Source organism: Mya arenaria, chromosome 1 (assembly GCF_026914265.1).
Source record: "Mya arenaria isolate MELC-2E11 chromosome 1, ASM2691426v1".
Lineage (NCBI taxonomy): Eukaryota > Metazoa > Mollusca > Bivalvia > Myida > Myidae > Mya > Mya arenaria.
This window is the reverse complement of record NC_069122.1, coordinates 10,520,428-10,541,719: the sequence shown is the minus strand read 5'-3', so window position 1 is coordinate 10,541,719 and position 21,292 is coordinate 10,520,428. Positions and strand designations below refer to the sequence as shown.

Below are 21,292 nucleotides of genomic sequence, written 5' to 3'. Positions count from 1 at the left end.
AATGTCCAATGTCCAATGTCGTGCTAGCACGACTTTCACTTTTGAATGTCCAATGTCCAATGTCGTGCCAGCACAACATTCGATTTTGAATGTCCAATGTCCAATTTCGTGCCAGCACAACATTCGATTTTGAATGTCCAATGTCCAATGTCGTGCTAGCACGACTTTCACTTTTGAATGTCCAATGTCCAATGTCGTGCCAGCACAACATTCGATTTTGAATGTCCAATGTCCAATGTCGTGCTAGCACGACTTTCACTTTTGAATGTCCAATGTCCAATGTCGTGCCAGCACAACATTCGATTTTGAATGTCCAATGTCCAATGTCGTGCTAGCACGACTTTCACTTTTGAATGTCCAATGTCCAATGTCGTGCCAGCACAACATTCGATTTTGAATGTCCAATGTCCAATGTCGTGCTAGCACGACTTTCACTTTTGAATGTCCAATGTCCAATGTCGTGCCAGCACAACATTCGATTTTGAATGTCCAATGTCCAATGTCGTGCTAGCACGACTTTCACTTTTGAATGTCCAATGTCCAATGTCGTGCCAGCACAACATTCGATTTTGAATGTCCAATGTCCAATGTCGTGCTAGCACGACTTTCACTTTTGAATGTCCAATGTCCAATGTCGTGCCAGCACAACATTCGATTTTGAATGTCCAATGTCCAATGTCGTGCTAGCACGACTTTCACTTTTGAATGTCCAATGTCCAATGTCGTGCCAGCACAACATTCGATTTTGAATGTCCAATGTCCAATGTCGTGCTAGCACGACTTTCACTTTTGAATGTCCAATGTCCAATGTCGTGCCAGCACAACATTCGATTTTGAATGTCCAATGTCCAATGTCGTGCTAGCACGACTTTCACTTTTGAATGTCCAATGTCCAATGTCGTGCCAGCACAACATTCGATTTTGAATGTCCAATGTCCAATGTCGTGCTAGCACGACTTTCACTTTTGAATGTCCAATGTCCAATGTCGTGCCAGCACAACATTCGATTTTGAATGTCCAATGTCCAATGTCGTGCTAGCACGACTTTCACTTTTGAATGTCCAATGTCCAATGTCGTGCCAGCACAACATTCGATTTTGAATGTCCAATGTCCAATTGTCGTGCTAGCACGACTTTCACTTTTGAATGTCCAATGTCCAATGTCGTGCCAGCACGACATTCGATTTTGAATGTCCAATGTCCAATGTCGTGCCAGCACAACATTCGATTTTGAATGTCCAATGTCCAATGTCGTATGTTTAGCTAACTTCACACAGCTGTATTTGTATTGTATTGTAAACGTATTGTTTCCCAAAAATAATGAGTTTTATGAAGTAAGTAACTCTACCATTATGTGTTCGTGATATGTTGAATAGTGCATTATTTAGCGTTTTAGGAAATTATCCAAGAAACTTATGGTCGGCCATGCTGGTTTCAATGGCTTCACAACCGTGCCAATGTTATTTTGTTTTTGTTAATGACAGTTGTTAATTAAACAGTATACAGTTTAACCCTGTTGGCTCGAACTCGCTTGGCTCGAACTAGATGTAATGGACCGATTTATTTAAACTGAAGGTAAACCATCCCGCTTGGCTCGATTTTTTCGAGGCTCGATGTTGTTTTTTTTGCCCCTGGGGGTTCGAGCCATCGGGGTTCGACCGTTTATGGAATCTAACAGTATAATTGTATTATTAAAAATGAAATCTATTAAATACACATATTAATTCAATTAAATTTATTTGTATTATATAAAATACACATAGATTGAAATTTTAATATAATTATCCTTACCTGATGATAAAAATGCTGTATAGGGCATGTTTTGTCCCATTATTATTGGATTATTGATACTGCGCTTTAATCCTGAGGCTGTATTCGACTCGAGTGTTGTTTTTCAGATTCGAATTTTACTAGGCGCAGTTTGAGTGAAATCTAAATGTTAAAAAATCCACGAGAGTCCAATAGAACCTCCCGGATCAAAGAACAGTACTATTTATGACGTCAATATAATAACGCGCACTGGTACTTGTTATGACATGACGTCAGCAGTGTGGAATACGACCGTAATGTACTTGAGTGGAACACAAACTATTGAGTGTTGTGATGTGTATTTCCGTGAGTATTACGTGACAATTACTAACAGATATATAATAATAAAAACACATATGCTGCACGTGTTGCGAATGAAAATTCTTCGTTGTTGATTTATAATCAAGCAGTTTATGATCCTGTAAACCATGCAATGAAATCTACCCCAAAGCTTAAAGATAGAGGAAATATACTCTTTATATGCATTTATTCCCGTTTGATTTTACCGCAGTACTGGTCCAAACACATGACATTTGTATCATAGTTTAAGGAATGTTTGGCATGACAATCCCCTGCTGTGCATTTCCCGCTGATTGTACTGATGTCACAGTAGGGGCCAATTTCCTGTTTATTTGTTTATTGGCTCAGGGCCATTTAGGATCCATTTCTATAATTAAACCTCCAAAACTGCACAGCAAGATACTCAGATTGGAGATCTGATACGACAATTAGATTAAGATAAATACACAGAAGTTGTTTACTATATACGTTTTTTTTCGGGGGGGGGGGGGGGGAGTCACTTGTAGAAGGATTAAACTAGGCCTTTAAGGAACGAAGAGATCTCTTCGCAAAGAACTAGGGTATCGCATCCGAATTTTTTGTATCTTACTCCGTTTCTTCAAGTCTTTCAATGTCTGGATTTGACTGATAGTTGCTGTAATTTTTATCTCATGTCACTTATGACATATAAATACAATTTAAGTCGTGACGGCGCCACGGAAGGGTCAAGCCATACTGCAGCCAATGAGCGCGGGCAAAACTTGGTTAACCCGCATAAACAACAACATGATTTTACTGCAAAGCTCAAAGATAGTGCAAATATGCTTTTTATGCAACCATTCCCATTGATTTTACCGCAAAGCTCAAAGATAGCGCAAATATAATTTTTATGCAACCATTAAACTAACGCTATTGAAATTTAATTTATTTTAGGCTTAAAGGATCTCACTCATGTTTTAGGAAAATGCACTATTTTATCAGACGAAATAAAGTGTGGCAAATCATAAACAATGTTAAAAATAAGATACCATAAGCTGATTGTTGAAATTTGCTCAAATATCGTCTTTGAAGACCACAATTTTCATTGACATTCATAACGCTAATGGTCACTTTAGTACGGCTTTCTTGTTGCGTGATTGGTTGATGTTATAAGTGTAATGTTAAAAATTGAAAGTATCCATCACTTTTGTGTAAGTCCGCCCGGTTGGCTCATTCGGTAGAGCGTTTGACTGTGAATCGGACAACCCGGATTTGGTTCCCGGGCGGACCAGGTCACTTCTGTTGTGATTGGTTATGAAATCCTTTCTACGACCATTCGCACTGTACCACTGCCCCTGGCATGTACAGAAGTTGTCAGTTCCTTGCAGAGGTGAAGGCACCTAGTACTGGTTAACCGCCTGATAGTCTTCCAAAGATAGGTGTGCGGTGGTTGAACTGTCACTCTGGGACCCTTCAATGTGCTCACGCCGGAACCCGGAGTACTATCTACTAACACCACCACCTCTTTTGTATTAGTCGTAGTAACCTAGCGGTAATGGAGTTGGTTTTCTTCTTTTTTTACTTTACCTGAATGAGTTCGAACCCAACTAGAACCAAAATAGTTTTTAATAAATAAATACAGTTTGTTCTGCAATTTCGATAACATAGAGTAAAAAAATGATCAAAAGTTTTAAGATGCATTACCGGGAAATCTATTTTTGTTCCGAACACATGACCGAATACCTTTAAATACTGTCTTAATGATTATCTGCTAGTTACTCTTCGGTTTTTGTACATGAAAGTTAGTAAAATCACCATCGGAGTACCTCGGTTATTTGCCTTCGAAACTAACCGCGGATGTAAATGGATGATTTACAAGGTCGCGTAGTTATTTCAGTTTAGCACTTAAAGCTGCACTCTCACAAATTGGACGTATTGACTTTTTTTATTTTTTGTCTTGGAACGAGCCAATCTTTGCGACAATCCATGGAAACCAGTAATAACTGCTGACAAAAAATTAGATCGCAGATTTTGATATTTAAGTTCAAAAACTGATGTTTTATGCATTTTTCTGAAACCGTTAGTTGTTTTAGAGGTAATTGTGTGATGACAATAAAAAAGGGAAGTTCCATACAGGTACTTGTTTTATCTTTGCTCGTGGGCAAGATAAGAATTTCTAGCATGGTTAAAGTTTTGGATCTACGTATCTGAGATGGGAGAAAAGAATTTCTGGCATGGTCAAAGTTTTGGATCTACTTATCTGAGTTGGGAGAAGTAATATCAGTTTGAATAATATGAAAACAACAAACACAGGGATGGTATTCAATATTAAACTGAAGAAATCCTATAATCATACCTCATTGACTTCATTTACTCTATTGGTCAGTTATTAATAACAAGTTATCCGATGAGCTACATCGTTCATATATTCAATTAAGACTAATATTGAATACCAGTACAGAGCAAATCATCAAAATAATGATAAATGAACTACTTTTTCTCGCGATTGAGTTACTTCCGCATGTGACTGATTTCGTCTGGTTTGTGGAGGAGCAATATTGGCCTCTGGTTATAACGGTTTGGGCATATCTGTGAACGTTCCGGAAGATACCCTCCCAGTCGTAATCGTTCCATGTCAATGTGTTGGCCAAATCAACGAATGCGTTATAGTCCTTTATTTTACGGCAAAAGCCCAACGTTCCTTCCGGTTCGTTACTGCACCAGCGTTTTACTACCTCCGCCTCTGTACGCGCATCTGTAATACAATACAATTAATGTATATATAGTTATCGATCAATATCTGTCATATCCATTCGGAACTCCTCGGCAATTTTTGTCGAAAACAACCTCGGATGTATTTGGACGGTTTACATACTCAGAAATTGGCATGTTTAAGTCCGCTGCAAGTAGATCGCGTTGTAATTGAATTTAGCAGTTACACTGTATGACTTATTTCTTGGGAATCTCAATCATGTTTGCATGATACATGTCACTGGCTATCAATTTAAACTAAGATCAATAAATACAAGGCATTACAATACATTTGATTAATAATATAATTCATCCGAAGTTGTTGTAGAGGAGCTCCGAATGCTGTCATTAAGCATGAATATCAAATATGACACATTTAAATTCAAATGGCTGTTTTTTTTATGTGCTGTTTCGCAACTTTCTAAAGCTCCGCAAAATGACAGTGTCTGTTCGTCCGTCGGTCCCGAAGATTGTAAGTCAAATAACACCAGCCACTTTATGGGGTCAGAATTCAGATATACGTTTGAAAAATCCTCAAGATCTCGTTTAATTTTAAAAGATCTTGGCACAGTTGTTCACCACATCGAGGCAGCATGCATATGCACAATACACGTGCAACAGACCACGTGGTACTACGCATATCATTCGTATAACTTTTCAAATCAGGGGGGGTCCAACGTGTTTTGTGTTTTCCGAATTTTAAGTGAGGGAAATGTGTGATGCGGAATAAAATGGCGGTGTTTGAAGGCATTTTGGTGTTAAGGGAGGAAATTTTCAGCTGGCAAGTAAGTTTTATCACTTTTCTTGCAATTTAAATACGCCTACCCGGAGGCCAAAATTCGCCTACCCGGAGGCCACACGTGTAAGCATCTATCAGTTTTTAAACCTATGAGGCCCTAACAAAAATGTTATTGAATGTATAAGCTAAACATCTGCTTGTTTACAAAGTGAAAATAGAAAATATTGTTTAATATTCCAAAAAGATTGAATAAATATCAAAAACAATGGTTCTTTTAAAGGATATTGAATTTAATTTGAAAGAAATGGTCATAAAACACAGTTTTCTACCTTATGAGGCGATAGTAGACCGCAGAAAATCCTTAAGCATTCATCATTTAATATTTTTGCCCTTTGGGCTAGTAATTAAATCACGGTTACAACCTTGTTATCAGTAGTTAATATTTCCCATAAATGCATTATTTAGAAAGTAGTTAATCAGTCAAAATTTATGTTTCTTATATATGTGTATGAATTGATTTTGAATTTAATATAGTCCAGGTTTTGTCTAAGGACACTGGACATGCTCTATATGAACTTCCCATTGTTTTATTGCATGATACTTCTCAAATGTCCGTTCCAATCGAATTATCTCTCTGACTAAATTTCTAGCTGGAATGAATTTTTGTAATGGTAAATTAATTAAAGTTAACAATAAGAATTCACTATGCAAACATGGTGTTTTAAAGAATAAAGCTATCATATTTAATTCACTGACACCCTAAAAAAGAAACAAAAGTTCATATTTTAATGTTTTCACAACAAACTACAACCTCCTACATGTTCACAATATTGCAGGGTCATCGTCTACGCCGCTGACGGAACCCGCCTGCAGTCTTTTACTAGAGTTTGATTGACAGTTTAGTTTCTTAAAACACTTGTACAATTAATCAAACGAAGGCGGGTCTCTTTATGCGGCATAGACTGCCCTTTGTTTCATTTAAAATGGTTTAGTAAAAGAAAAGTTATCTTTGTTTTAAGTCTTTCATATTAAACAAAATGTTGCTTTCCGACGTAATATATATGATGTAATTTATCACGTGGTATACACATACTGGTTTCGCTAGGAGGAACACCGGGCGTCCGATGCGAACATAAGGAAAAATTGGTGTTCGTCCTAGCGAAACGTCTTCTTACCTCTGTAAAAGGACATTTTTGAAGAAAAAACTCGTACTGTATCTTTTACAAGTCATACACTTATTGAAGAAAGAACTGAGCAACTGGCCAATAGTGTTACTACCTGGATAAGATGTCCAGAGAAAGCCCGATAAGCCTTTGACGGAAAAGTGTATTGTCAGCGTGCTGCACATGACAATTTCTCCTCTGTTTGCGCGGGGGCAGGTCATCGGCTGAACCACATTATTCAGACAGGCTTGGTTTATTTTGCGTTTCATGTACGCATCGGCCTCCCGTACGAAGGAGGAATAGCGAAGTGGGACATTCGAAAATTTTCCACTCATGTGTTCACAGTTCGAGCATTGAGAGCATTCTGAAATAAAAACAAATCTTAAAGCTGCACCCTCACGTCGTTTATGTATGCACACCACCGCCGTGACCTAGTGGTTATGGCTACCCACTACGAGTTAGAGGTCGATGGTTCAAACCTTACCAAGCTCCAAAATTACAGAACTACTCAAGTCAAATCGCAATCTCAATCTCAACTAAATTTACCACATACAAGCATAGTATGATTTAAAATCTTGCATGTTTTTTACCTTTTTGAAAACGTATTTTCTTATAGAATGTGTCAATAGAACGATTTGTCAATATTTCAAAGAAACTTAATTCCAGAGCAAAAATACTCGAATAATTATTAAAAGAACTTTGGCTGTAGAAAAGTATTCCTTTAAAACCTTGACCAAAGGCATTAATCAAGATATTACATGATATAATGCTTTTTCAAAAGTGTACAATTATATGCTATTTTTAAAAAAAACTTTTGATGCTATGTGGTAAAATGAGTTGAGACTGAGATTGAGATTTGACTCTAGTATTTTCGTGATATTGGGGCTAGAACGTGTCTGCAATAATGTAAGCATCACTGTTGCGAAATACATATAACTTGAATACGGACTTATGTCCTGCAACGCCATTTTATAATCGTGGCGGTTCATCACTTGATATATAATCAAACCAGGTAATTTTTTCTTGAATATTCATGTATTGATTGTTTACTGTCTGTATTACTCTATCGACATGACCATGGCAAACCAATTAAATTTCATTGTTTTTACAATCATAAAATATAAACAGTTAACCAATTTAGGTATTTACGTTTTAACCTTTAGAAGTAATACTAATAATGATAATAACAACATTTTTAAAGAAGGTAACACATTAAGACATAAGCACCATATTATACACAAACATAACAAACGTCTTATTTACAATGTGGCCTTCTGAAAGAAAACACAAACACACACACACACGCGCGCGCACACACACACACACACGCGCACACACGCAAACACGCACGTACGCACAAAATAAAATATAATGACACTTAAAAAAGTGATGCAAAATTAGTCAAACACATAATTATGAGAAAACACATTTCACTACCGCAACATATACAAATCGTTAAAAAGTATCATTGACATTGACATTTAGTGAATACGTACTCAGTGAAACGCATGTGGCAATCATAAACAGAAAACACAAGATGAGTCGAGTATCCATTGTGTGAACTGAATTTAGCTACAAGGCTGACCAGAATCGCTCATATAACTTAGTGGTGATACTAATAAATGTGTGGGCTTTTATATTACTTAAAACTCCTGCTCTTTGGAAGACTGATGAAATCACTTTAAAACAAATAATGTAGTGATGCGGATATGTCACAATGTTGAAGTGGTCGTACTTGAAATGCTCAATGCTTTTCTTCAATTGGTTGAACGAATGTTAACGTATTCGTTTATCATTCTAATTCATCGATAGCCCAGCAGCTAATCAGCGACTGGGTGAGGAACAGAGTATTCAGCAACCTCTTCTTTGTGTTTGCAAATCCCGGATTTTGCAATCTTAAGTACAGTCGAACCCCGTTGGCTCGAACTCCCTAAAACCGGCGAAAGTCCCCCCGAGTCTCGAAATAATCGAGCCAAGCGGGAATGCTTACCTTCAGTGAAAAGAAACCTGCTCCTCACAACCATTTAGCGCCAACGTGGATTTCGAGCCAACAGGGTTCGACTGAAACGTAAGATTACCTTCAGTTAAATCAAACCTGTCCCTAAAATCCAGTTCGAGCCATCGAAAATTTCGAGCAAAGCGATCTCGTGCCAACATGTTCCGACTGTACCGTTGCTTACCTTTAGTGAAAAGAAACCTGTTCCTAACACCCAGCTCGAGCCAACGAAGATATCAAGCCAAGCGAGCTCGAGGCAATAGCGTTCGACTTAACCGTTTGCTTACCTTTAGTGAAAAGAAACACCCAGCTCGAGCCAACGCGGATTTCGAGCCAACGCGGATTTCGAGCCAACGAGGATTTCGATGTTATTAAATTGATATCTGAGCTGAAACAATGACAACGCTACACAATGCTTCGAATATTTGGGACATTTTACAATGCATAATTGTACGCAAATACCTACCAATGGTAATGGATATATCAAAATATACTTTAAGGGGGCATTGAGAATCCGATTAATTGCACTATTTATACAACGCAACAGTAACTTTTTTCAGCATGCATTATAAAAATCAATTAATGTTTGATACTCTTAATATAAATCAGCTGTATGAACACATTAGGCCGTTTTTCAATAAGTTCGCAAACGCTCGACAGCATATGTATCCGCTTCCGTGTCCGTAAGATAAAATATTGAAAATAAAATTAAGATTTTTTACTCGTCTGCTCCGTATCCGTTTTCTTATTCGCATCTGTAACCGACCACCCAATGAGCGGATTTTAAACATGTAAATCAGTAGCGGACACTGTATTGACAACATTACAAAAGGCGAGTTCGGTTGTAAAACGATGATGTGAGATTTTCATTTTACAAGGATGATGATATAGTGAGAAAAACTTGGCAATACATTGCATACGCTATCAAATAAGTTGGCATTTATCATTCGGACCACCTCGGTCATTTTCAATCGAAAACACCCTCGGGTGTATATGGACAGTTTACAATGTCAGATTTTGTTTGCATTTAACTACGCTGCAAGTAGATCGCGTAGTAATTTCAATTTAGCAGTTAAACCTAAAGACTTTACTCTTGCGAATCTTGATTATTTATGCAATAATACACTTCACCGGGAACTGATTTAAACTTAGTAATACAAAATACAATTTCAAACACTTCAATTTATTAATGCTATTATTTAAATTTTAATTAACTACTTCTACTGATGTATCGGCGTGCATCCGGAGTTGTTTCCGATGGAAAATGGCCGAGTGGTTCCGAATGGGCATTTATATGTAAGCCATGCCTCGTAAATAGGTTTCAAGATATACGAAACTGTAATGAGGCCGGCTTCGATTAACTTATCATTTCCCTGTGTTCGATAAAATTAACGATGCACTGAAATGAATGTTTTTGGTTCGTTTCTTAATTACGCTTTCTTTTGAGAAATTTGAAAACGAACGTTAAAGAATGGTATAATATCACTGCATCTCCTCTCTTGACGATTGGAAGAACAAAAAGCACGTTTGCAATATAGGCATCGCCATGATTGACAATGAAGACCCGTATTATTTCCGAGGAGATATATGTTGGATAATTGCCGAAGTGTTCCGTTTGATCACTAACCACTCAGATATTTTTCTTTCATTCGTTTATTACTTTCCTGTATCAAATATGTTCACAGTTGGACAATATCAGATCAGAGTTTTTTTTATCAGTATTTCAATCCGTAAGATCCAATTGTTTTTGTCAAAACATTCACACAAAAAGGATATATCTTATAACGCTTTATAAACGCTACAAGTCATCGACAGGTTTAAATGGTGGCATATAACTGCCGTAAGATAACCTGATAGCGTTCGCAAATTGTTTCGTGTTAACCACTTTAATTTCGCGATAATTATCTAGCTATCTAGTTGATATCGCGATACTTTTTTGGTAAGATAAATATGATAAGACTAAAAACAGGTGTGAAAGTGTTCAGAACTGCCACCTATTACTCTTTATTTATACAACACTAACAGGTTAACTAGTTATGGTATGCGAATTTCACTTAAAAGGTCACATAATAACTTGTTAACTAGAAAAGATTCGTGTTACCACTTATCAATAAAAGCATTTTTGGCTTTTAGCAGTAACTGGTTATCAAGTTATGAATTCCACCAAGTAAGTAACTTACTAACTGGTTAACTAGATAAGATTCGTGTTAACTGGTTAACACGAAACAATTCGCGAACGTTAACAAGTAATCTTACGACAGTTATATGCCACCATAGATAAATGTTCAAACACGTTGTGATACAGGGCGCCAGAAAAGTAATATCATAATACTTATTTCAATAATTCTATTTATAAACTACCGGAACATATGATTTAAACTATTTACAATTACATGTACTTAAAATCCGGGATTCCATACAATGCACGAATATCATTGTGAATTGAATGATGGGTAGATAAAGATATTTATCAGATGGGATGTCGCAGGTGATCATGTCCACGGGATGTCATAGACTTTCATGCCCACGGGATGTCGTAGACTCTCATGCCCACGGGATGTCGTAGATGCTAATGCTGACAGTATGTCGTAGATGCTCATTCCGACGGGATGTCGTAGATGCTAATGCCTTTAGTAGATGCTCATGCCCACGGGGTGTCATATATGCTCATGCCCACGGGATTCCGTTAATGGTCAAGCCCACGGGGTGTCATAGATGCTCATGCTCATGGGATGTCGTAGATGCTCATGCCCACAGGGTGTCATAGATGCTTGCTCACGGGATGTCGTAGATTTTCATGCCCACGGGATGTCGAAGACGCTCATGTCAACGGGATGTCGTATACTATCATCCCACGAGATGTCGTTGTTGTTCACCCACGGAATGTCATAGATGCTCATGCCCATGTGATGTCATTTATGCTCATTTTTACGGGGTGTCGTTGTTTGCTGATGCACACGAGATGTCTAAGAAGACCGTCTTTCTAATACCCAAGTAACTTTTGACTAAGAAAAGTTTGCTCCTGCGAGAAAAGTAACAGAATTTTAACAGATTGTTCATACAGAAGACAGTGCAAAATCCATTGCTCATAAACACGGGGTTCCAACTTTGTTACACTAGAACAAGTTGAATGAAGTATTTCCGTCATGGAGGCCTGCATATAGTGTCTCTGATTTTACCGATTCAACAACAAGAAACAAATATGGACTCCTTAGTATGGTAAGAAACATTGATTTAGTATCCGATCTGGACAAGCACTTTTACCCAATTTCAAATTTGAATTCATGTGAGGTTAAGGCCTCCGAAGGCTAGTCACTAGAGGTCTGCTTCAAGACCCACTGAACTGCCGCGTTGGCGCTACCTGATGTTCGGTGATCCTACCAGCCGCACCATTGAAACACTTCAATACTGTTAAAGATGCACTATAACTCCAAAATAAGATTTAACACATTTTATACAATTGTTTAAATATACCAAAAGTGATGAACAAATGTCAATAACAATGATGCCGAGGATGCATTATGAAGGATGCCGAGTTTAATTGAAAAGAAATGTGCAGAAAACACGATATTGCTACCCTATGAGACCATAGTATATCGCAGAACATCTTTTCGCATTCACCAATCATTTAATATTTTTGCGTTTTCAGCTATTAAATACACGGTTACAATATTGTTAATGATAATTAATATTTTCTATAAATGCACTACTTAGTAAGTAGTTAAAGGTTTATCACTCAAAATGTATGTTTGTTTTACATGTGTATGAATTAATTTTGAATAAGAGTGCCACTTTAAATAAAGCAAATACAATGAATTGTCGTATAATAATATTTATGCAAACCAGTGTAGTGCAAAACGACATTTATTATGCACGATTTGAATGACTTGGTTTTGGATTATCAGGTAGTGTTTGTGTGCATCTGAGGCCTAATACCATGCTTCTTCGATTTTATCGATTTTCCAGCATTGCTGAGCGGATGACCTTGCTACCTAAAGGTAAAAAGAGTGTGATATGTAGTCTCTAAAGCTAGGGCTGAGTGTATAAAAGGAGTTTTTGAGAATAGCAGAACAAATGTACTTATCAACAGGTTTCATGTCCATTTTACAAAACAAAGGGCCTGGCCCTGGACGAAAGGATTGATAGTTTGATAGGGAATATACTGGACATAGTATGCCACGTGACTTGGATAATTTGAGTGTAGTCCTATGCCCTATTATTCTAGTTTGATCATTTTATTTTGAGGCAGTGAGTGATACAAGCCGGATAGATTAATAGAAGGACGATGGTTTATGTGACTGGAAACATTGAAAGCTCTATTCTGCTGCTAGAAGCATACATGTCGAACCTCGTTTGCTCGAAGTCCTAGCGACCGCCGAAATAACCTCAAGCCTCGGGAATTTCGAGCCAAGCGGGACTGTTTACCTTCAGTTTATATAAAACGGTCCTTTACATCCTGTTCGAACCAACGAGGAACTCGAGTTAAGCGAGTACGAGCCATCGGGATTCGACTGTAATATGTTATGAATATTAGGTTGTTGCATTAGCTGTTGGTCTCGTGCCATAAATATTGTATCAGTTGTCAAGTTGATTTTAATACCATATCTGTAAATATATTGAATTCGCATAAGGCCTTTTTTTAACAAATTGGTTAACGGATCGCCGCCCAATTATTTCTAAATCTCAAAAAAAAATTGAAAAAATAAATAAATTTGAAATCAAGTCTGAATTACTTTTTTTTATTTTCGCACCACTCGTCCAACATTTTTTCAAAAAAAATCCGTTAACCAATTAATAAAAACAAATGGCTTAAGTAACGTGGCTGTTTTTCTTCATAGCGTGTTATTAATAGTTAGCATAACACTGTACCTTTTGCTTATAAGCTCTAAATAGAAAAGTGCACGTTCACCAGTAATATACGTGTACATTTCACTTGCTGTAGATTGCGCGCGTTATTTCGTGCAAAAATGACATAACGCTCATAAAATAAAGGGGACAAAACTATTCTTAAAGTAATTTATTCTGCAATCGTCTTTTAATAACTTTTATTACAAGATGGCTATCAGGAGTTTACTTGCTGCAGACCACACACGTGAGTTCCCGCCCCTCAACGTATGGGGGACAAGGGAGGGAACCGCAGACCGCCTCCGCAAGGTAGAAGGTTTTACCATCGTGGTTCAGAGAGCCCCCTTCACGCAATTTTGGGCGCTTGTCTAAGCAGATGAACTCGGAGGCAGATGCGTGTTGATATTCTCCTGCTACTAAGTACCCGCTAAAAGTAAAGAAATAAAGCTTGTTTCCGCTTATCATGAGTCAATGGTGAAAACAGAATACACTTGAAAAGTTGATTGAATAAAAATGAACGTGACAAAATTTGCTCGCTTACACCTCAACTACTGTTCATAAACAGTGTGTGAATACCACGTGATAAATTACGTCATAAATGCTGCGTCGGAAAGCAACATTTGCTTAAAATAAAGACTTAAATCAAAGGTAACTTTTCTTTACTACACCATTTTGAATGAAACATACGGAAGTCTATGCCGCTTAAAAAGCCCCGCCTTTGTTTTATTACCGAATTCGATCAGGTGATTTGTTTCATCAAACACTTCAACAAACCTGTTACCAAAATACTGTTTTGACAGTGCTCCGTCAGAAGGCCGTATTGTAAAAAGGTTTGAGAAGAATTTTAATAAACTAAACCCTCAATCAAACTCTTGTAAAAGATCAAAGGCGGGGCTCCGTAAGCGGCGTAGACAGCGCCAGGTTTCATTTAATATGGTGAAGAAAGAGTAAAGGTATCTTTGTATAAAGTCTTAAAGCAAAATATTGCCTTCCGACGTAGCATGTATGACGCAATTTATCACGTGGTATACACACACTGATAAAAAGAAATCTATCGCTTTGAGCAAACGCACGTGCCTTGTGCATGTCTATGATGTAATACGACAGTGAGGTGATCAGTACTGCCAATTAAAAATCAAATTAATAAATATGTTTTAAAGATGCTCTCTTACTCCTATATAAGATTTGCCACATTTTAAACTATTCTTTTAATATTTCAAACAGGATGAATAAATGTCGAAACAATGTTTCGTATGAAGGACCCGAGTTTAATTTGAAAGTGATGCGCATAAAACAAGTATTTCCTCTTTATGAGACTGTAGTTAATCACAGTTAATCTTTGAGCATTCACCAATCATTTAATATTTTGCGTTTTCAGCTATTGAATACACGGTAACAATATTGTTATCAATAATTAATAGTTTTTCCGGTAATGCATCTGACAATTATTATTTAACTTAGTTTATCATTATTTTACACTATGATATCGAACTTGCAGAAAAAAAAGTTCTAACATAAAAACTTATTTTGGTTTTTGTGGGGTTCGAACCGACGCCGGTAAAGTCATGAAAAATAGAAAACTTGTCCGCATGGCCAACAGGACTTTAACAAAACTAATGGACATGTTGACCTACTAAGGATAACACCACGTGATAATGTCAATCAACCAATCACGCAACACCATAGCCGTAAATTGTGGTCTTCAAAGACGATAATTGAGCAAATATTAACATTTGCTTAAGGGTTCCAGCTTTTGGTGTTTTTGTTTTAACACTCTTTATGATTCACCACACTTTGTTTCGTAATTAAAAAAAGTGCGTTTTACGAACCATGAGCAGGTCACTTTAACCACTCATGGCCCACACAATTGATAACTGTTCTTACTTGTATTCCTTCGTCCATCCAGGAAAGCAGTTCTTCCTGCCCGGGATCATTACCGTTGATGAGCGCGGCGATTTGCACACGGCACAAGGAGCATCCCCGTCGTTCAAATTGCTTCCGAAATAGTTTTTTCCCTCCGTCAGCGTGGTAGTCGCCAAACTCGTATTCCCCGCCATACACCTATTCAGATCAACAAACGGTTTTGATATTCAATTACCATACCTTTTAATTGCATTCATATCATAAAGAAACGTGTACAAGTTTGTGGACTTCTCTTGTGCGTTACGTCATCAAATCATGTGTACTTTTACAACGTTTATATTTACATGAACGATAATACAAGAAAGTGTTAAATTCGATATCAGCGATTCTTATTTGTACGAGTTTAAAGGTAAATTTTGCACGATAACTTAAACTCAACCTCATTCGGAACTCCTCGGCCATTTTCTATCGAAAACAAACTCGGATGTATATGAACGGTTTACAATGTCGGAAATCTGTACACTTTCACTATACTCTGCAAGTAGATCGTGTGGTAATTTCAATTTAGCAGTTAAAATTAATGTCTTAACTCTTGGGAATCTTAATAATGTTTGCAATTATACACTTCACTGGCAATCAATTTAAACTTAGATCTACAACTGCTATTAAAACTGTTCACAAAAAAGTCGTTAATAAGTTTGTACAGGTATTTAGCAAATACATTTGCAGTACCTTTACCATTTACTATAGCCCCTGAGGCAACATTTTCGGCAAATAGCACCTCTGAAACTTATCCATCAAACAGAGCTAGTTCGATGCGCTACCTGGGTTGGAATTGTACTGGTCGCATACATAATTGTTTCACATTGGAACACCGGTCCTTACCTTTGCCCCTGAGGTCACATTTTCTTCATTGTAGTTCAACTGCGGGGAATCGGTCAAACAGATCCAGTTCGATGAGCTACTTAGGTAAGAATTGTACTGGGCACATACAAGTTGTTATTACATTGGAAGACCGGTCATTACCTGAGGTCACATTTTCTTCATAGTAGTTTTACTGCGAGGAATCGGTCAAACAGATCCAGTTCGATGAGCTACTTAGGTAAGAATTGTACTGGGCACATACAAGTTGTTATTACATTGGAAGACCGGTCATTACCTGAGGTCACATTTTCTTCATAGTAGTTTTACTGCGAGGAATCGGTCAAACAGAATCAGTTCGATGAGCTACCTGTGTGAGAATTGTACTGGTCACATATATAGTTGTTTTACATTGGAACACCGGTCATTACCTTTGCTCCTGAGGCCACATTTCTTCATAGTAGTTCCACTGCGGGGAATCATTCAAACAGATCCAGTTCGATGAGCTACTTAGGTTAGAATTGTACTGGGCACATACAAGTTGTTTTTACATTGGAAGACCGGTCATTACCTTTGTACCTGAGGTCACATTTTCTTCATAGTAGTTTTACTGCGAGGAATCGGTCAAACAGAATCAGTTCGATGAGCTACCTGTGTGAGAATTGTACTGGTCACATATATACAGTGAAACTGCGTTCCCTCGAACAAGCGGTCGCTCGAGAACCGGCGTTCCCTCGAGGTCGGAGCTTGGTCCCGAACTTTTTTCCTTCTATTTTCATATAAAATATACCCACGCTGCCTCGAAACCTAATTATGTCGAGCAGTCGAGCAATATCCTCGGTCCCAAGTACACAAATCGTGCACAAAACCTTATGGCTCCCTCGAGGACATAATTTCACACTTTTTCCCGAACGCGTGTTCCAAAATAAACAAACATTTGCTAGGAGTTAAAATTTTCGCAAGTTGTAAAAATTGCAATGACAGTTGAAAGGCAATTTGATAAGGTGTGAAAAACCGTTTTTCATTGTTAACGCATGACCGATATTAGTTGATATGGGCATTTGAGATGATAATTATGAGAAGTTACTGATAAGAAGTTAATTGTGAGAAATTTAAATGAGTAATAAAAATATGAATAAAACACTACCATATCAATTCAACATCGGATTGAACAGTTTCGCGAAACCGACATCTTGTCACAAGATGCGCCAATCAACAATCCTTGATTTTGCGAAACTTAAATCTGACTAATGCCACAATATGTACTGTGATACAAATGTTGCTTGTTACGAAAATGTGCTTTTTTGTTAAAATAAACATTTCTAATTATTCATTTATTGTTTTTTCTTTTGCGTTTTACATTTAGACAAACTTTGAACATATTAGCGATTTCCACAACGCAACACATAATCGTGTCTTGGTAAACAGTCTGTTTGACGACTTCAAACTTAAAATACTGAGGCCACATTTTCTTCATAGTAGCCCCACTCCGGGGAATCGGTCAAACAGATCCAGTTCGCTGCGCTTCCAGTATGCGCCCAAAATGAGCCTCCTGCAATGCCTTTTACAGCAAAAGTTTGAAATAAATTATGAAAACACATATTATATATTTCGATAAAAAAACACTTGGATATCAATCGGACACACTTAACAAGAACATTGCATAACAATCTTAAGTACAAAGTCAAACTAAGTTAGAATTACGTTCTCGTTATTAAGGCCTATTTTGATTCCTAATACAGCTGGCCATCCGTAGTGTTTACTGAAATACATATGCTCACAAACTTAATGTAAAGGGTAGGTAGGTGACATATGCACAAAACAACTTATACAGACAAAACTGAAAAGGAAGCTTATGTCATTTCTCGCTTCTGAAATAAATTTTGTTGAAAATTTAACCCACAACAAGCATCAAATACACGAATATTATAAGTATCTTCCATGGCCGAAAGCGTAAGATAAATTCATCCCAACCCGAGTGTATAGTGTTTTGCGGAATCGAGGTTTACTGAGTTTCCGCAGAACACCCTGCACGAGGGTTGGGATGAGCCTATCTTTCACGAGTGGCTATGGTAGATGCTTGTTTTTTCACCTCAGTTTAACAAAATAAAGTAAAAAAGTATTGATAAACACCCCTAGTTTTTCATAACTATATTATATATGAAGTGTGTTGTTTTTCCATATTTCTGGTTTGTGATGGTTTGTCTTTTTTGTTCTATGTCTTTGGCTTTGACCCTGAGCCATTCAAAGGGGTTTATGTTTAAACTTTCGACTACTGTACTTGTTTCTGTAGTTTTTCATATGACTAATGATTTATTTCTATTAAATGGATTTTTAGGAAGCAAGTGGAAGTTATACAACACAAGAGATCAACCGACTAACAAATCATTCCCTACTTATATTACCTTTGTAGATGAGCTCGTTGTCTGAAGGGCAGGATGTCATTCCCCACCGCACATACGTATCTGAAGCTGCAATATATAATAACACGAATATCTCCTTATAATTCAATACGTACATGTGTTGTACACTTTGCAACTCCTACTCAGCGCAAGCAAAACGATTCGTTCAGTAAAATGATAACGATTCGATTAGGAATCGACCGAGATTCGTGAAGACTGCCAGTCATTTAAAACGTGAACAATGGATATATATATATATATATATATATATATATATATATATATATATATATATATATATATATATATATATATATATATATATATATATATATATATAATATACGGGGTTAGTAGGTGACCCGATATGGGATGGGGCAAAGGAAACCATATCGGGTGAGAGCGAAGCTCGAACCCAAATATTTCCCCCTGCACCCCGTATATCCTATATCGGGTGACCTACAAACCCCGTAACGTATATATCACGTCGACAACCTGTTACCATGTTTAAATGTTTCATTTATTCATCGGAATATTTATCGGAATCGGAAAATAGACGCCATTTTGGTATGATATAAATTTGATGACACAATATCATTATTATGATAATGGAAAAATATGGGGTCACCACGTGACCAGTCCTTGATTTTGCGTCATTTATGTTGGAGGCTTGATATATATATTTATTGTTATGCTGTGTTGTGATTTTCTTTAGCTTCCAGATTATATCATAAAAAGGATATACATCATTCCCAAAAAAGGTTTTATTAAATTAAGCAAGTTTTGAAACGTTTAAAAAATGAACATATTTAATTATTGTAACTTATTTAATGGGTTTGATCAACTAGAATGATTGCAATATATCTATTTACTTACTTTATTATATTGATGATTATAACTATTATGAAATGTAAATGATTAATTTATACCGTGTTAGTGATAAAGTTCAGTAGAGGGTAACATTGTCTATTATTATACCTCACGTGACCGGCCCATGTTAATTTCGCATAAACCCATCATGGGCAATTTCGTACTGTCACACACTGACAGTACCGTTTTGACCTGTTGACTTGATACTGTCACAAAGCACGCGCGTCTAAAAATAGGCATTTTTTGGTTTCCCAAGTCTGAGGTGGTAAGCGCTTATTAAAATGTATTGTAAATCTGGTTACAACCGGTGTTTGCATTTTTCTAAAATACATTTGCAACAAAATGACAGCTAATGTAAACAAACAATAATAATTCAGAATAAATTGATTAAACTTGAAAATTGTGCAATGGTAAAAAAAACTTTATAATCATATGGATATAAATGTGACTGTGTTCGGTATAATAAAATAAATATTGCATGGCTTCCTGTGTGACAGTGCATATTGTCAACATTTGGGTAAATACTGTTACCTTCGGCTTCGCCTCGCGAACAGTATTTCCCTCATGTTGACAATATGTACTGTCACACTGGAACCCCTGCAATATTTATATACTGTCACACACTGACAGTACCGTTCTGTTCGGTTGACATGATACTACCACATAGCACGCGCGTCTAAAAATAGGCATTTTTTGGTTTCCCCAAGTCTTAGGTGGTACACCTTCGCCGCGGGTAACAGTATTTCCCTCATGTTGACAATATGTACTGTCACAGGTGGAAGCCATGCAATATTTAAATATTGATATATTCATGCTGTTTGTATTGTTTGTTCATTATGTCATAATAAGTGCTTAATAAATGTCAATACTTTTGCCTAATATCAAAAAGCGAGTCTTTTCGTAAATAAATGAAGTCGAACCCTGTTGAATCGAACTCCCAGGGACCGGTGAAATAACTCGAGCCTCGGAAAATTTGAGCCAAGCGGTAAAGCTTACATTCTGTTTAAATCAAGCGGTCCTTTACATCAAGTTCGAGGCATCGAGTAATTCGAACAAAGCGAGTTCGAGCCAACGGGATTGGACTGTCTGGAAATATCATATCCATTACCAAATCCCTTCAGTTGACAAAGCCACTTCTCTAGATGCATCGTGTTGCGCATGCGCGTTAAGGTAATATTATAATATGTAGTTCATTATTATTTCAAATTACGAAATAGTACACTGTTTGTAGTGCAACATGATCAAACTATACAAATGTTTCGCTGGCGACAAAAGAGATAGCAAAAACAACTCTGTCCATTTTTTTTGTAAAATGCATACCTGTACTTACAGCCAAAACAGCACAAACAGCAAACAGAAGTAGAGAAACTGTGTTCATTTTTGCTGTCTCAAATATTTTCACATTAAATTTGTCCGGTGTTGTTTGGGATATTTGAAAAATTTCCTAAACTTATAGCACTTGGCTAATCCGAATTATTGTGCATTAGGCCACACCAAAAAGATATCTGAATCATCAGATTACAGCACCGTTTGTTTATCCATGTGTTTATTTCAAAACGCCATGATATCGAACCTAGAAAAAAGTTGTTGCGGGTGCTATTTTCTTAAACATGTTGTTTAACTTGCGCAAAATACATTTAAGCAAACATTAAGTGTTTTTTTATTCGTACATTATTGATTAAGTCCTATACATCATGCATAGTTACTGAAAAACTGTAAGTTTGATATGCAATGG

The 21,292-nt window shown here is 37.0% G+C and overlaps 1 protein-coding gene across 1 annotated transcript; it reads right to left on the bottom strand.

The window, feature by feature from the left end:
• Window positions 1–13,786: 13,786 nt before the first annotated feature.
• On the bottom strand, window positions 13,787–20,705 carry LOC128221502 (uncharacterized). Its single transcript, XM_052930140.1, has 6 exons — window positions 20,666–20,705; window positions 18,691–18,756; window positions 17,743–17,846; window positions 16,717–16,811; window positions 15,446–15,622; window positions 13,787–13,988 (listed from the first exon to the last, which is right to left on the bottom strand). Exons 1-6 carry the CDS (start codon window positions 20,703–20,705, stop codon window positions 13,787–13,789), a joined length of 684 nt encoding a protein of 227 aa, XP_052786100.1.
• Between the last annotated feature and the right edge of the window lie 587 nt (window positions 20,706–21,292).

Coding starts and splice junctions, on each gene's coding strand:
- LOC128221502 (XM_052930140.1), bottom strand. CDS start 20,705: ATGCATCTAGAGAAGTGGCTTTGTCAACTGAAGGGATTTG. Junction 15,623..16,716: donor ATGTGGCCTCAGGAGCAAAG/GTAATGACCGGT, acceptor TGATCTGAATAG/GTGTATGGCGGGGAATACGA. Junction 13,989..15,445: donor GGATGGACGAAGGAATACAA/GTAAGAACAGTT, acceptor CTTTACTTTTAG/CGGGTACTTAGTAGCAGGAG.